Consider the following 17,794-nt stretch of genomic DNA (forward strand, 5'->3'; position numbering starts at 1 on the left):
AGGGATATTTTTATAGACATTCATTTTGATGTCAACCCCTCTGACAGTGTCACGTGGTGTGGTCCACACCCACTACACCTCCCTAAGGAGGCCGCTGATCCATAGGATTCTCACTGGCTGATTTTCAGAAATAGATCACCAGGCCTTTCTTCCTAGTCCATCTTAGTCTGGAAGCTCCAGTGACATCTGTTCAGCATCATAGCAACATGCAAGCCTCCACTGACAGACGAGTGGTGGCCGTGCACGAGTCGAACCCAGGTGTCCAGCATGGAAGGCGAGAATTCTGCGACTGAACCACCAGTGCCTCTCTCCTTCCTTAGTAGGTATTACCCTTTTAGTTCTAGAATGTCCAGTGTAGGTCTTTTATTCAAAGATTCTGCTTGGCACTGGATGGGACCTTTCCAGCTGAAGATTTTAAATATCTATAAATCAACTGTAAAGAGAAATGATGAAAACTAAAAAAACTCAAGTTTTTTTTTTTTAACCCCTGGAAACGTTTCTTCTATTTCTTTGATTATCTTTTTTCCATTTCTGTTTTAGACTTCTGTTTTATAGCTTTGGTTGCCATTGGGTGTAAGATTTTTTTTTCTTTTTTTGGTCAGTTTCCTTTTCTGCCTTGTTAACATTGTATAAAGCAAAGAAAATATGTTTTCCATATTTATTTCATAACCATCTACTTTATGGGATTCTCTTACGTGATCTCCATACTTGACATGGAAATCCAGTCATGTCACTCCCCTGCTTAAAACCCTTTGAAGCCTTCCCAGTGTTCACAGGACAGTGTTCAAAATTCTCCTCCTGTCTGACAGTGGAGCATGTGACCTGGTGCCACCTCTCTAGCCCTCCTCTGTCTACCTTCCACCTCACTCAAGAAGCTGTAGACCTGCTAACCTGCTACCTGCAACTTCCCACCTTGGTGCCTTGCCCAAGTCCTCCTTTCTGTCTGGAAGCCTTCTCGTTCTCAATTTGACCAGCTCAGATTCAGAATGACCTTCAGGGACTCCCTGCACCTAGGGCCGTGGTCCTTGCATATATTTCTTTCATTGAATCATTGAGTTATTTATACAATTATTTAATTGCTATTTCCCCTTTTGGAAATATTTTTTTTACAAAAATGGTACTATATTATATACATTTGTATGCTTGCTCTCTCCTCTCTCCCGTTGTCTTTGGCCTTGTGAATTTATGCCTTTTAAGATTCTTTACTCTTATTTTAGGAGCAAGAGGGAATAAAAATAAATTTCCATTCAATTAGCCATATTTAACAGGAACCTGAATGGGATTTTTTTTTTTTCTTTTGCATTTCTTTTTGTAATTGTTCATGGGTAGTGTAAAGGAAGAACTTTAATTTTGATGTGTTTATCTTCTATCCAACCACCTAAGACAAGCATAAGAAATATTTATATTACCAGCTGTTGGAAGGGGATGTAGGCACTTACATAGATGGCTGGTAAATTTTTAGGAAACAGTTTGGCATTATCTTTTGAAATTAAAAATAGCAGTATGGTGTTCCATTTGAAACACTGGCCATAATTGACCATCCTCTCTTCTTTAACAGAGCCCAGGTGGCCCAATGGTTAAGCATTCACCTGTTAACCAAAACGTCAGCAATTCAAATCCACCAGCCGCTCCTTGGAAACGCTATGAGACAGTTCTGCTCTGTCCTATAGGGTTGCTATGAGTTCGAATCGACTCAACGGAAACAGGTTTTGTTTTTTTTTCTTCAACATTCACTTTCCTTAGCTTCTGGGACGCACAAGTCCCCTTGCCTTCCTCTCTCCATTTCTTCTGTGCCTCTTATAGAGGTACCCTGGTGATCAACTATGGAAGCCCACGATACTGCTCTGATGCCCTCTTCTCTCTTTATTTCCCATGCTACTTGTTAAGAGAGTTCACCCACATCTACTGCCTCAATCAACATTTCTACACCAATGACTCATAATTTAAATTTCCAGCCCAGGCTCCTCCCCTGAGCTCCAGACCCATCTACCTTCTTACTTGAATGCCTCAGAAGCACCTCAACTCAATGCATCCAAGATCAAGTTTATGATTCCCCACCAAACAAAATAATAAATCTCCTTTCAGTTTCCCCATCTTGCTCAATGGCATCCTACCAGCCAGTTTCCCAGCCCACAGACCTAGAATTCATCCTTGATACTGACCTCTCTCCCATCTCCATACCTAATGCCTCACCAAGTCTGTCGATTTTACTTCCTTGATATCTTTGAAAGGAATCTCTTTATCTTTACTGCTACTATCCCAGTCCCAATCACCTACCTGAACAACTGCAATAACTTCCTACCCCGTTCCTGAGGACTGTCCTTCCACACCCATTCAAAATGCAAATCTGATTATGCCCCACCCTGATTTAAAAAATTTCAAAGGCTTCCCATTGTTCTTAAGATAAAGACTAAAATTCTTAGCCTTAGCCTCTAGGTCCTGCTCAGTCCTTGCCACTTGCTTCTTGTCTCCATCCTCACTCAGGTGCTCCAGCACGCTGAGCCCCTTTTGCTGCGTGAACATTGTTAAGTGATGCTCCCTCTACTGGGAATGTGTTTTCCCTTCCTCTCACCCAGTTCACGCATGCCCATATTTCAGACCACATTTCAAGCCTCATGTCCTCAAGTAAACCTTTTCTGACTCCAAGCTAGATTAGGGTCCTTCCTTATAGGCACGCACAGAATTGCCCCTTCCTTTTATAGAACTTAAACACACTGCCATCAAGTCGACTCCGACTCATAGCGACCCTATAGGACAGAGTACAACTGCACCATAGGGTTTCCAAGGCTGTAATCTTTATGGAAGCAGACTGCCACATCTTTCTCTTATGGAGCTGCTGGTAGGTTTGAACCACTGACCTTTTGGTTATCAGCTGAGCAGGCGCTTGAACACTGCACTTTTATAGAACTTATGCCACTTTCTAGTTACACATTCAAGGCTCCCTGGGTGGCAGAGTTCCACTACTAGCTGAAAGTTTGGCAATTCGAACTCACACAGAGGCACTTGGAAGAAAGGCCCAGTGATCGTCTTCCAAAAGCTCACGGCCTTGAAAACCTTAGGGAGCAGTTCTACTCCTCACTGAGTCGGAATCACCTGGATAGCAACTAACGTTCATTAGTGAGATTCTTTAATTGATGTTCGTCTCCCCAACTAGAGTATAAATTCCAGGAGAGAGGGGAATGAGTCTGTTTTACTCTCCATTGTATCCCCAACCCCTAGCACAGGGCTTAGCACAATGCAGTGCTAAGAAATATTTATTATTTATATTTATGTGAAATCTCTCACCCCTATTCTGATAACTCCCAGAATTGCATAACCAGCCTGGTCCTTTCTCCTAATCTCTATCTAAAGACTCAAGCTCCTGCTGGCAGGTTCCTTGTAGGTGGCCCACAGACAATCCCTCCTCCTCTGCTGTGTCCTGCCTGGTGAATGGCACCACCCTTCACTCTACCCTTGAAGGCAGGATCCTGATAGTCATCTTGGTCTCTCCCCCTCTCTCAACCACCACATTCAGTGAATGACAAACTCCGGACTTTCTTACCTCCTAAATCTCAAACCTTCCCATTGTTTTCTTCCCCAATCTCTCTACCTGCTTCGAACTACCATCATCCCCTGCTTGTGTTTTTGCAAAAGCTTCCAGATCTTTCTCTCTTAGAAAATCTTCTCCCTCCAAAGTTCTCCCTCCCACAAAGAACTTTATTTGAATGCACAATTCATTCTAAAAATACAATAATATTCGTTTCTATGTTGTTGATGGGCTTCATCAGGCTATACATTAACCTTCCATCCTCATCCACTACCCTGTTGTCAGCTACCATCAAGTTGGCAGCTGCCCATGAGGTGCATTGGCTAGGGATCGAACCCCAGTCTCCAGCATGTTGTTGTTGTTGTTAGGGGCCGTCAAGTCAGTTCTGACTTATAGCAACCCTATGTACAACAGAAGGAAACACCGCCTGGTCCTGCATCATCCTCACAATCACTGTTATGCTTGAGCCAGTTGTTGCAGCCACTGTGTCAATACATCTCACTGAGGGTCTTCCTCTTTTTCACTGACCCTCTACTTTACCAAACATGATGTCCTTCTCCAGGGACTGGTCCCTTCTGATAACATTTCCAAAGTATGTGAGATGTAGTCTTATCATCCCTGCTTCTAATGAGCATTCTGGCTATACTTCTTCCAAGACAGATTTGTTCACTCTTCTGACAGTCCAAGGTACATTCGATATTCTTCACCAACACCATAATTCAAAGGCATCAATTCTTCAGTCTTCCTTATTGTCCAGCTTTCACATGCATATGCGGCAATTGAAAACACAATGCCTTGGGTCAGACACACCTTAAAATGACATGCAAGAATTCTACCACTGAACCACCACTGCCCTCATCCTGCCTAAAGCCCCACTGCGTGCCTATCTGCCTCCCTTGTGCTGCTCTTGAGTTCCCCATAGGAGCCAGGGTCTCTCATTTCTAGATCTCCATGCTGTTCCCTCTCTTCCACCCCCTTCACCTGGCCAACTCCTGCTCAGGTAGGGGTTGGGGCCTCTCCCAGAGATTCCCACTGCACTCCATACTTTTCCAATTAAAACACGCGTCACCCTACTGTTACCCTCTCTTTACTACTCCCCCACTAAAGTGTAAGAAGTTCCTGGGTGGCCCAAACAGTTAACCAGTTGACTACTAGCTGAGAGGTTGGTGGTTTGAACCTACTCAGAAGCACTTTGAAAGACTGGCCTGGAGATCTGCTTCCAAAAGGTCACAGTCTTGAAAACTCTATGAAGCAATTCTAGTTTGCACACACAGGGGGTCACCATAAGTCGGAATCAACTCAATGGTAACAAAAACAACAACAAAGAATGCCATCCTTAGGTTGACTACTAGCTGTGTATCCCAGTAGGAATAGTAGGTACTTAGTAAAAATTGTTAAATGAAGGGACACTAAACTTGGAAGCATCAGAATGGTAATTTTACCTTTGGAGAAATCTTATCTGGTCAAACGTTGAAAAGGAGGATTATTCCACACAAATGCCATCACTACACTTCAGTAACGGCAATAATCCTATAACAGTAAGACTCGCATGTTCTCACTGGTTCCTGAATCAAGGAGCAGTAGACACAGCAGGACATCCTGCAGGTGCTCTGAGCAGGAGGCGGAAGAGGCTGGGGTTCTGGGCTGGCATTACTCTGGCTGTGGGAGGCACCGTTGGCTGCCCAGCCTTTAATCCCATTTAAGGGAAGGTTTTTAAGTCTTTGCTGAAGTGGCAATTCTTTGGCTCTTACCATCAGTATGCAAAGAAAGGTGCAATGTAACAGCTGCCGCTGGTGTTTCCTTCCTTTCCCAAAACCTAGTAAAGGGGGAGAACTTGAAAATCTTCTAGGTGAAACGAGTGCTGGGGGCAACTGAAGGGTTGATGATCAAAGACTCCAGGTGTTTGGCGGAGACTCTCGTCTCCAGGAGAATGCTGGGAAAATATGAAAGTGGAAAGGGGGAAGTAACGTGTGAGGAGGTGGGGACTGCTGAGTTCTAAATCCAGGCTAAACATAGCAAAAATTCTTGGGGTTTTGCCCATTTGGAAATCTGAAGGAGAAAGAGAACTTTTTCTATTTTGTGTAACAAATGGTGCCGTGGTCAAACAAGTGAGGTGTATCATAAATAAAGGTCTTGCAGAAACAGATGCTTTGTGCCTCAGTTCCCCTAAACAAAAATCAGGAGCAATGTACCTTTCTTTTAGGATCAGTATGACAATTTCGCTGGGAGGTATGTTTTCTTTTAGAAATAGGATGAGACAAACATGAGTGTGGTCAGGGTACAGCTGGGTGACTCACACCCCCTCCCCTTCTGCTGCCTTTTCCCCTGCTCAGCCAGCGTCCCCAGAAATTACCCCACTAAAATGACGTTTTTATTTTATTTTACTTAAAGGCTTAGTTAAGGTGGGAAGAAAATCTATAAAAGTCAGTCTCTGGTAGAAGTGGGGAGGGACTGAGCTGTCCAGGGACAGCTACTCCTGGGAGGAGCCTCTGAGCTGAGGACTGAGAAGATCAGAGGAACAACTGCAAAGACCCCAAAACAAAAGAGTTTGGGATGTTTGAGGGGCTACAGAGCGGTGCGTGGCTGGAGCTGAGTGGTAAGGATGACAGTGCGTGGGATGGGAGTGGAGAGAGACAGGAGCTAGTTCACGCAGGGCCACGTGAGAACATTGGAGTTTACTAGTAATTGTGGTTGTTAGGTGCAGTCCAGTCCATTCTGACTCAAAGTGACCCCAATGTGTCAGAGTGGAACTGCCCCATGTGATTTTCTAGGCTGAATCCTTTAGGGGAGCAGATAACCAGGTCTTTCTCCCATGGAAGTGCTAGATGGGTTTGAACCGCCAACTTTTCAGTTGGCAGCTGAACACTTACTAAAAGGTTCTAAGCAGGAGAGTAATAATATTACGTATATGTTTAAAAGATCACTCTGGCTTCCAAGTGGCAAATGAATGGTAGGGAGGCAAGCGCTGAGGCTGGGAGACCAGCCAGGAGGCAGCTGTGGTCCTCCAGGTGAGAGCCGCGGTGATGGCAGGTGAATGGATGAGAGGTCAGGGGGTGGAGAGCCATTTTGGTGACTAGAGCCAACAGTTCTTGCTTCTGGCTTGGATGTGGAGTGTGAGGGAAATAGAGGAATCAAAATGTAAACTAGAAGATGTTTGGTGCGTTTATTACCTGACTCACCAGGTGAGTAAAGGAGATGATGAACAAGTGGACTTTCCTTTCCTGTGAGACTTCCTTGGTTATCCCCAACTGTTTGCCAAGGTTGCTACTCTGTTTTTACATTCCTGTGATAGGAGGCTAATGGGCCTCACCTCCCAGGGCTGCTGGGCAAACAAAAGAGATAATATCCACATCAAGCTTTCGGAGAGGGGACAAGTGGAGGCTCTATAGGTGGACATACCCACAGAGTACATATGTCCTTCTCCATGTTACTTTGGACAAATACCCAAATTAAATATAAAATAGCTATAGCAACCCTCTCAACAACCCTTCAAATGAGACCATATGAGATAAGGGTAGAGAAGAACAGGAGCTAGTATCTACTCTGAAGTAGCACTGCTATGACCCACTTCACTGATGAGAAGACTGAGGCCACAGAGTGCATAACTGGGCAGTGGTCACAGTGCCTGTGGGTCGGCCAGGTGTGGAGCACTGGAGGTGAGCAGTTGCGGAATGGAGTCAGTTGGCATCATCCTTGAAGATGAAATGGAAGACGTCTTCATGCTTGTTAACGCCCCACTTCTGACCCCAACGTGGAGCAAAGGGACCTGAGTTGTGGTTTACTTAGTGCATTTCAAGAGACTGAATGGAGAGGAGAAAACCCCAACACACTTGTAGCCTTCACTGGGGACAGTTCACCCAATCAGCAGAGTGCACACTGGTTTATTTGTGCTTATACCTAATCTGTAGTGCACAATTTCACATAGATTTCACCACATCTTTGAAACTGTGCACTACAGATTAATGAACAAGCACAAGTAAACCCGTGAGTACCTTGCTTACTGGTTAATCCGCCCCTGCTCCAACCTCTTTGAAGTGCAAAGAAGTCAGTCTCTCTGCCCAGAGTCAGGCAGAAAGCCGGCAGCCTGGAGTGCTGACGCGGAAGGGCCAGCTTGGCTGGAATGGGCCCAGGCTGGAAGGGCATGCAGGAACCGACTCCAGGCATGCCCAGAGACTGGAGGTCTTGAGGAGAATTCTCCGCATCACCCTAGTCGTTTCTGTGGGTCCAGGAGCACCCCAGCTTTGTACACCTGGAGCAGTCCTGGTTCTTGGCTTCTCATAGAACGAGGCAAGGGAACTGGGGAGCCAGCAGGAAGAAGGGGTGGAGCTGCAGCCTTGGTCAGCCCAGCACAGGAGAGCTTTCCGCTGCCCTTGTAGGGTTAAACTGGGTACCTGGCTCTTCAGGGGCTCCAAGCTGGAGAGTGGGGGGAGACTCAGTCTGCCCTGAAATCCACCCTGCCCCTGCACATCTGTTCTTGGCCGCTGCCACGCTGGCTAAGGGTCTGGCTGTCTCCCTCTCTGGGAAGTGAGCAACTTAAGTCAGGGGATGGGTGTTAGTCATCTATGTATTCCCAAAGCCCAGCACAGCCAAAGGACATTCAATACAGAGTTGCAGAGTGAGTGACTAAATTTCCTAAATGAGTGCAGTGTTCCAAACCAGCTCCCAACGCTGGGCTTTCCGGGGCAACCGAAGAGCCTGAGATATGGGCCTCTGCACAGGTTACAGCAGGTCCTGAAGAGGAGGACAAGTCAAGGAAAAGTGACTTCTCTTCCTACTGCTTACCTTTGGGTACCTAAGAAAAGGAGCCCCAGACACAAAGGAAATGCCTGAAAGGGACATCGTTGAACTGAGTGTCAGGAGCCTGTCACCAGCAAGCACTGAACCTCTCTGTGCCTCTTTTCTAGTCTCCAAAATGGAGAAGCAGCATAGGGATTTAAGAGCAGGTAGTGGTTAAGCGCTCTGCTGCTAACTGAAAGGTCGGCGGTTCGAACTCACCAGCCGCTCCAAGGGAGAAAGATGCAGCAGACTGCTTCTGTAAAGATCACAGCCTTGGAAACCCTGTGGGGCAGTTCTACTCTGTTCTACAGGGTCGCTATGAGGTGGAGTCCACTCAAGGGCAACGGGGATGCTCCTGACTTCAGACGGCTTGATCCTGAATCCCCATTCGCCCACTTACCAGCAGCGACCACTTAGCTCCACGACTACGACCCAGGTATATAAACTACCGGGCTTCTGTATTCTCCCTGGTAAAATGGATAAGTCTCCTTCACAGGCTTGTTGGCATTTAATATGTGCTTTAGAACAGTACCTGGCACACAGCGAGTGAATTATTATTATTGTAATTTTTACCTTTTTTAAAATAATAAAGGACTCTCTGCCTCCTAGGGTTTTGGCAAAAATCCGCTGACATCATGAATGAAAAAGCAGGGAGGAATTCAGTAGGTATCTGGTCTTTTCTGGCCTTTTTTGTTTTCAAATCTGACAGGAAATTCCTTCTTCATTCATCGGTGCCAGCCACCCAGTCACGTGCCCCAGCTGACTACTTTCCATGATAAAGGCAAGGCCAGGTTGGCCGCCAGGTCTCTACCTCAGGAACCAGCAAACGCCCAGCCGCAGGAAACCGCCAGGGGTTTCTTCTTCATTAACAACCTCAAGGCATTCTCATCATTCTCTTACTAAGGCAGCTATTGAAAACAAAAACCAGTTAGATCCTGAAGAGTAGGATCTTTCCAAGTTTTGGGAAGGCTCTGGAAGGAAGACAGAGTTTCGTAGATACCTGAAGTTCAGTGACTTTCCTTGTGACCAAAGTTTGGCCCAGTTTACCCTGGGAAGGGGACGGGTGCAGAAGCATACACTGTTTTCGAAGCCTTTGGGCTCCCTGGCTGCCTTTTCTTCCAGCAAGCTCAAGAATGGGATGAAAGATCTAAAAGTGTCAAGAAAGAAACCTGAAACCTGCTTATTAGTTTCTCTTTTGCCCCTGGCTTGTTCTAAATGGTACACTAGGTCCTAGAAGACTGAAGACAGCTGCTTTAAGTTAAAATGTGTTCAGTTGCCTGGTGTGCAACCCCAAATCAGCCCCCAGCCTGGGGTGGCGGTGGGGCTACTACCTGCCACGGGACCACACCTTTTCCTGTGCGCTGACCTGAACTATGGAAAGTAAAATCTAGCTCAGATCCAGAATTTTTGACCAGTTCCCTGGCAGAAAATGTTGAGGATCTAGGAAATCGGTGCCAGTTGGAATGCTGGTGGCAGACTTTGACCTGGAAACATCATGGGCACAGGCAGTACTTCCTTCCCCTACAAGCCAATGCCCAAACCAAAAACCAGACCCATGGCTGTCGAGTTGATTCCAACCCATAGCGACCTAAACGACAGAGTAGAACTGCCCCCACAGGGTTTCCAAAGAGCGGTTGGTGGATGCGAACTGCCAATCTTTTGGTTAGCAGCCGAGCTTTCAACCACTGCACCACCAGGGCTCCTCAGCCAATACCCAGCAGGGGTCAATCCTCTAAAGGAAACTTGTACATAATAGCACAACTTCTTCATGAAAGTGGGGTGGGGACTGGGCTGCCCTGCTGCCTTTTGCAGTTATTCGAGATGGAAATAGACTCTGAATGTTTTCTTCTCTTTGCCTTTGTGTTAATAAATGGTATGGCTCTGGCATTTAATATCTATCAGCCATCCAGATCTTTCAAATCCAGGTTAGTCACATTTTTCTCACTTTTCTTCCTAAGAATCTCTCCCACCCCCTCACCTCCCCAAAAAGGAGAGTTTATTGTTTGGTGGAAATTTTTCCCTGCCCTAGGTCTCTAATAGAAATAATTAGATACCAAGAAGGAAGCTACCATATGAATAATCAGTAACTAAAACTCACAATGGCTGCAACAATGGGCTCAAACATCCCAACGATTGTGAGGAAGGCACAGACCAGGCAGTGTTCCGTTCAGTTGTACCTGGGGTCACTATGAGCCAGAGCAGACTAACAACGAGACAGGCAAGCCAGTTGATCTCAGTTCTGAGAAGCGATTCCATTATTGGGTTGCTCCTACTCACAAGTGATTTTCCTTAGAAGAAAAGGCACTGCATAGGCAGAAACTGTTCTGTACCGGAGCCCCAGGGGCCTGATTCACTCAAGGGCTCAACTACTAGCCCTAGGACGTCAGCAAACTAGGGGAGCAGGCTTCACTTCCTTATTGGCAAATTGTGGGTGTTAATCTAGATCAATGGTTCTTATCTAGGAAGATTCCTCCCTAGGGAGCACTTGGCAATGTCTAGAGACATATTTGGTTGTCACATGCGGGGTGGCATCTAGCAACTAATGAGTAGAGACCAGGGATGCACAGGACAGCCCCTCCCCGCAAAGAATTATCCAGCCCAAAATACCAATAGTCTTTCAGGTTCCTTCTAGAGTTAGTTTTCTAGCCATTTCCCTGGAAGTGATGGACTACCTGTGGCCCCCTTGAGGACCTCAAGACCCTGGCTGCTGAGCTCTACCTGCGGACTGTCGCTGGTGAGGCTTTACAGCAGCGCTTCTTTCTGGAACAGAAATTGTCTGATGCACTGAAATTCAGTTTCATATAAATGACAGAACCCTTACCTTGTCTGCAAATAAACAAAATGCTCATGGGCACGCACCTATCAACCTTTCCCATACAGAATTCTTTTATTCTAGTCCTTTCAGACGTAGGTTGGTAGAACAAATCAAATGAAAAAAATCTCTCTCGTACACACACACACAAGCCCCACATCTCTATTCTTTTAGGAGAAAGAAGCTGAAGACAAAAAAACCATAATGCCTAACGGTGGCCCGAAGTGGCTCCACTTAAAAGTTTATTTTCACGTGATTCTCTGCATGCAGTGTTCTTGGGAAGAGAAGAACTTTGCCCCAGTTCAAATTATAAATTAATTTACAAATATAGAAAAGTTCATACAATTTGTCACATACAAAAATAGTCATAGAAACCGATTTTTTTGTATACACCCTGTGGGGGTGGATAGTCTCTTTGGTCTTCTTTCTGCATAATTTTTAAAAAGCAATGCTGATGCAATGCATATCTCAACAAAGCTGTTTTACACAAATAATTTTGGGTATGTATATTCCAAAATTAAACAAAATTTTTAAACGATGTTGTGAAAGTTTTAAAGAACACAGGGAAAAGTCTGAGTCTTTCACAATGTGCTTGCGCTCCTTTTTCTTAAAAAATTAAATTAAAACCACAGATCAGTAACACTCACATCAAAGTCCCAAAAAGCATGGTACAAAGGCAACTCATAAGACATTGTCTTCATCTTAATGGAGCACTGTTCCAATAAATCCAACAACTACCTGCATTTTAATGAAGTACTTTTTGAATAAATTCTTTCATTCGACTAACAGTGGCTGAGTGTCATGCGCCAGGCACTGTGCTGGGCACTAGAAGAGTGACCCTAAAAATTTATCCAAATGGGAGATACGTCTGAGAGTGAAAGGGAGTGCTAAAATAAATAAAAATTGACTGCAAATGGTTTATTTTTTAAAGAAACTATAAAAATTCCATTAAAAAAAAAACTATCCCTAATAAGTTCTAATAATACTTTTGTTAAAAAAATGAAAAATCCAGGACACATGCTAAGGTACACCAGGCTAGCCGTCATTAAGTAGGAGAGTGGTCACCCCAGACCTTAGTCATATGGCAGCAGAAATAAGACAGGTGATATCTCTCCTCGCTGCTCAGGGAAACATCGCAAGTCATTTTTATTTCAACCAGAATCTTTGGTCAGTAGAGATCTAGCTCCATTCCTACCCCTATCCACTTACGTTTGCCTGTGGATGCTGGTTTCTTCATCTTCCAGGAACTAGCACAGAGGATCCGAGCACCAGTTCTGGAGCCAGACTGTCTGGATTTGATCCTGGCTCCAGGATTTGATCCTGTGTGACCTTGGCCAAGTTACCTAACATTGGGAGTTTCACTTTTCTCATCCGGACAACAAGGGGTAATAATACCTGTCTCCCAAGGTTGTTGTGAGGATTAAATGAGCTAATACATATAAATTGTCTAGAACAGTGCCTGGCACACAGGGCTTGCTTGCTTTTACAGTTTTATTGCTATTTCTATCTACCCCATGCCAGACACTGAGTATAAGCAGAGGTGATTCATGAGCTGGATATAGCTCAAGGATTTGTGGTGTTCCCTAGTACAGTATTTAAAAATTTTTATTTAGAGGCAAAGGACAAAAAGTGGGAGGTTTATATAAAAATTCAGATCTTTGGATTTTCTAGAAAAATCAGAATTCTACCACGCAGGTGATATAACCAGCTGCCTACAGCAGACTTCAGCTGCTCAGTCCCAATCGTGCCCTACCGCTTCAGCTGTCACTCACAATTGCTGTTATGTTTCCTACCCAACAACTCCATTCACTGACGTTGTTTAGCTAGCTCCTGTACACATTGGAGCTTGCAACCCCAGTATACAGTGATGGACAAAGCAGACATGGTCCCTGCCCTTACAGGCTAACAATCCCAGAATAGAGTGAGCTGAAGTTCTCTCTAGGGAGGCCCATACTCAGGGACACCTGTAAAAGCTGCTGGGTTGTAGAAAGGGTGATCTACACCCTTGCTACTACTCCAAGTGTGGTCAATGAACCACAAGGTCACCTGGGAGCTCAAGAGAACCTGTATTTTACAAGATCTCCAGGTGTGCATATTAAAGTCTGTGCAGCGCTGCCCTACACTTCAGAGCCCTCGCGGGGGTAGATGAGGCTGTTGACCATGCTGAAGTTGTAGAAAGGGCTGCTGAAGGGGCTGCTCTGGCCCCCACTGGTGCTGGCAGGGAAAGGGCTGTAATAGGAAGACCTCTGGCTGCTGCTATTGCTGGTGCTGTTACTCAGCTGCAGGGTGTCTGGTGAGGCCTCTGAGATGGAGCTGGTGGGGAATGAGCTGCTAGAGGGCAGCTGGGTCCCCTGGATCCCTAGGTGGCGGCTGCCAGGAAGAGCTCGCTGGCTGCTTCCGCTGCTGCTGACGCTTAAGGTGCTGAGGCTGCTGAAGAAGGTGTTGAGGCAAGGGTTGGACGTGAGCATGGATCCTCCTGGAGATGAGCCAGTACTCTTGGTGCCCTCCGGAGGCTCTGGGGACTGGGAAGGCCTTAGCAAAGAGGAGGGGCTGTCTCCTTCTGACTTCCCTCCCACTCCAGCCCCCAGTCCTGAGGAGAGCCCTTCTTCTGATTTTGACGTCGTCACCGTGGCCACTGTGGAACTGCTGCTGGCCTCAGAGCGGCGCTTCCGCTTCCGACGGAAGTTGCCATTGTCAAACATTTTCTCACAGTTTGGATCCAGGGTCCAGTAATTACCCTTCCCTGAGAGATGAGAAAGAAAAAATAAGTTAGAGAAGGATCTAGTTTATGCCTGTGCACCTGGGTGGTGCTGGCAGTTAACATGCTCAGATGCTAACTGAAAAGTTGGCAGTTTAAGTCCACCCAGAGGTGCCTCAGAAAACAAGCCCTGGAGATCTGCTTCTGAAAAACCAGCCATTGAAAACCCCACGGAGCACAGTTCTACTCTGACACACGTGGGATTGCCATGAGTCAGAATCAACTCAACAGCAACTGTTTGGTTTTTTGGTTTATACAGCTTCAATTCTGGGAGGAGGGGAGCAGATTCCCATTAGATGCAGACAAAGATGCTCAGTCCACTCCATTGTTTAAATTTATCCTGTCTTTGAAGGAGACTTTATTCTTCCCCTCAAGTGGAAATCTGAAACAAGGATGTTCTGGTCACTTCTACCTCTTCCTGGCAGTGTCTGCTATTTTAATCTTAAGATCTAATTCTATTTCCAAAGCACCTATAACCAAAGTGTCCAGCACCTTCCTCTACTCTAGATCCAAATTCTGTGCCTTGCAAAATCATGGAATTCTGGTACTAGACTTGCGTCTCCATTTCTTTATTTGTAAAAATAGGGATAATAATAGTATCCATCTTATAAATTGGCTGTGAGGATTAAATGATAATTCAGCATAGTAGCTGGTACACAGTAAGCAGTGAAAAAATAATATCTATAATTATTATTTGCTAGAAGGATACAACTCCCTGTCTCCGGAAGAATTTGTCGTTGTGTGTCGTCAAGTCAATTCCAACTCATAGCGACCCTATACGGCAGAGTAGAGCTGCCCCATAGGGCTTCCTAGTCTTTACAGGAGCAAATCGCCAGGTCTTTTCTCCTGTGGAGCTGCTGGATGGGTTTGAACCTCAAACCTTTCAGTTAGCAGCCGAGTGCTTAATCACCACGCCACCAGGGCTCCCGAAAAAAAAATTCCATTGAAAAAAAGGCAACCTCAAATACCAAACAAAAATGACAAAAAACTACTTATCATTCAATTGTTTTAACATAGCCTTGGATGTTATGTATTTAGAGTACAAGGAAGCTCCTGGAGTCCACAACCTTATTTTGGGCAGGACACGATCCTGCATCTCTATCAAACTTTTTGCCCACTGGGGAAATCTCAGACACCAGGGCCTCATTTAATGCATGCAATAGTGTTCTTCTGCTTAGAAAATTTCCCTCACTGTCTACCACAATTGAGGCAGAGAACATCTATTATCTTGGAGGGTTTTATATCCCAACAGCTTTTGCACTTCTGGCAAAGAGCCCTCTGATGTTTGAAATTACTGTTAATCTCTTGTGTAGTAGTTAGTACTGTACGAGGAATAACCTCAGTTATTCTTCACGGCTCTATAGAGCCAGCACTATTCCTGCCCCCACTTTCCTGATGGAGAAACTGAGGTACAGACGGTAAGTAACTCGCCATATTCCCACGGTGAGCAATGGGAGAGAGCCAGGACTTAAGCAGGCAGGCTGCTCCAGACTCAGCACTCTAACTCAGCACGGTGTTAGCCTCATTGCCTCCAAACAGCATGCATGCCTCTACACCTGGACCTCCACTGAAACAGCCGCAGAGACAAAAAGTCACTGAGATAACTTACCACTTAAATAATAATACCTCTACCTACCAGGATATTGATATAGTGCCATCTTGCACCTACCAAAGTCCTTGGGTGGCACAAATGGTTTGCACTCAACTACTAACCAAAAGGTTGGCAGTTCAAACCCACCCAGAAGCATCATGGAAGAAAGCCCCGGCAATCTGCTTCCATTACAGATAACAGCCAAGAAAACCCTACCGAGCTCAGTTCTACTCTGTAGCACATCGGGTCACCATGAGTCAGAACTGACTTGTTGGTAATGGGTTTGGTTTTTGGTATCTTGCACCTAAGTGCTTTGACATGATTCTAGCTATACTTAGATCCTTGAACTTTTAGGGTTAAGTCCAGAGAAATTTATATGACAATTTACATAACAATCTCAGAAATTCAGAGGCTAAAATCAGGAAGACATGTCTTCTAAAACTATATGCCCTCCTACAGTTCTTGAAATGGGGCCAGTCCAAATTAAGATCTGTTGTAAAATACGCAGGATTTTGAAGAATAATGTAAAATATTTCATTAATTTTTATATTGATTACATGTTGAAATAATAATATTGGGGATATATAAACATAGGGTCTCTATGAGGTTTTTAGCTTGGGTATTGGGTTAATTAAAATATATTATTAAAATAATTTCACCTGTTTTTTGTTTTGTTTTACCAGACAATTTACAATAATGTAGCTACAAGACAATTTACAATAACATGCAGCATGCATTATATTTGTACCCGACAGCCTTTCTCTGGAATAACTTCAGGTATGAACTCATTCTGTGCTGCAGAATATTTACACAATTAACATAAAATCCTGGATCTCTGCTGTTGTTGTTCAACGTCGCTGAGTCTATTCCGACTCATAGCAACAACATTTGACAGAGCAGAACTGCCCCATAGAGTTTTCTAGGCTGTAATCTTTACAGATCGCCAGGTCTTTTCTCCCACGGAGACGCTGGGTGGGTTTGAACGCCAACCTTAACTCACTAACCTTTCGGTTAGCAGCCGAGCACTTAACCACTGTGCCACCAGGGCTCCTTTGGATCTCTGCAGTGTGTGACTACAGGGGTTTTACTTCCTTCCCTCACATCTTTCTGCCTGACACTCATGGAAGGCTGCTCTATTTCCCGGTCACTGTAAGCAGCCCCTCCCCACACTGCCCTGGGATCTGTTTGAAAGCCTCAAGCAGGATTCTGTTCTGCTCTGGTTTTTAGTTTTTCTCCATCTCCACCTCTCAGGGCCGCGCAAGAGACACCACTGCAGGCCATCCCTCTGCACCCCAGGTGTTCTTGGGCTTCCATGAGAAAGAAGCAATTTGGGGTATTCATTTTTCAATCCTGAAATAGCTAAGGTACAAAAAGTACAACCTGTAGGACCCAGCTAAAGTCCTCCTATCCCTTTGCCTCTGTCTCTCTCAAGGTAGGCCCGGTACCTGTTCTATTAAGGACACAGAGAGGCTCTTTCACGAACCTGATGCAGGAGGACGGGTATCTGGCGGCGGCTTGACCGCCGGCCGGCCGTTCTCTCGGCCTCTCACTGCATCTTTTGTGAAAGGTGAGGGGATTCTCAGTCTACCCGAATCCCTTTATCTAAGGGCTCATCCACGTTCTTACGCCTAATCTACCTCCTTGTAACTTGACCCTGCCTTCAAACGGCCTGATGAACACCACGCTGGCAGGGTGGCCTCCTGTTTGAGGATGCGGGCTTTTTTCCCTGACTGGAGCCTCCGTAGGGCGACAGCTCTCCGCGCGAGTGTATGGAAAGGGCGAGCTCCACCTTCACCGCATCCTCTCTCTGAAGCGCCTCTGATACATCTTTGTCTCCTGGGTTCCCCTCTCTCCCTCACCCCAGTCAGACCAGGTCCGGGTGGTTGTTCGTCCACCTGTTCCCACGCCCCAGTTTGACTGAGGCGGCGATTAAAGGAGACCCGACAAGTTTTACGCCGGTTGGATCTTCCCAGTCGTCCACGCAGAGACCCCCCTCCCCCAGGTTTCACCCCCTCTTCGGACACCCGGCGCTCCCGTCCTGCCCGGCCGCCTCACCTGGGTCGTCCTCGTCGCGGGGTACCTTCTTGAAGCAGTCGTTGAGCGACAGGTTGTGGCGAATGGAGTTCTGCCAGCCGGCCTTGCTGCGCTGGTAGAAGGGGAAGCTGTCGGCCACGAACTGGTAGATGTGGCTGAGCGTGAGCTTGCGCTCGGGCGCGCTCTGGATGGCCATGGCGATGAGCGCCGAGTACGAGTAGGGCGGCCGCACCATCTTCATGAGGTCCTCGCGGCTGGCCATGGACAGCCAGCCCAGCTCGCCGGTCGCCGCGGGCC

The 17,794-nt window shown here is 46.0% G+C and overlaps 1 protein-coding gene across 1 annotated transcript; it reads right to left on the reverse strand.

Annotated features, from left to right (window-relative positions):
* Positions 1-13,231: 13,231 nt before the first annotated feature.
* On the reverse strand, positions 13,232-17,792 carry FOXI3 (forkhead box I3; the record flags this gene model as incomplete). The annotated part of the gene is made up of 2 exons (XM_004390655.1): positions 13,232-13,857; positions 17,519-17,792. Coding segments are annotated over 2 exons (900 nt in total), but the record flags the coding sequence as incomplete, so codon positions are not given.
* Between the last annotated feature and the right edge of the window lie 2 nt (positions 17,793-17,794).

Source organism: Trichechus manatus, unplaced genomic scaffold (assembly GCF_000243295.1).
Source record: "Trichechus manatus latirostris isolate Lorelei unplaced genomic scaffold, TriManLat1.0 scaffold00316, whole genome shotgun sequence".
Lineage (NCBI taxonomy): Eukaryota > Metazoa > Chordata > Mammalia > Sirenia > Trichechidae > Trichechus > Trichechus manatus.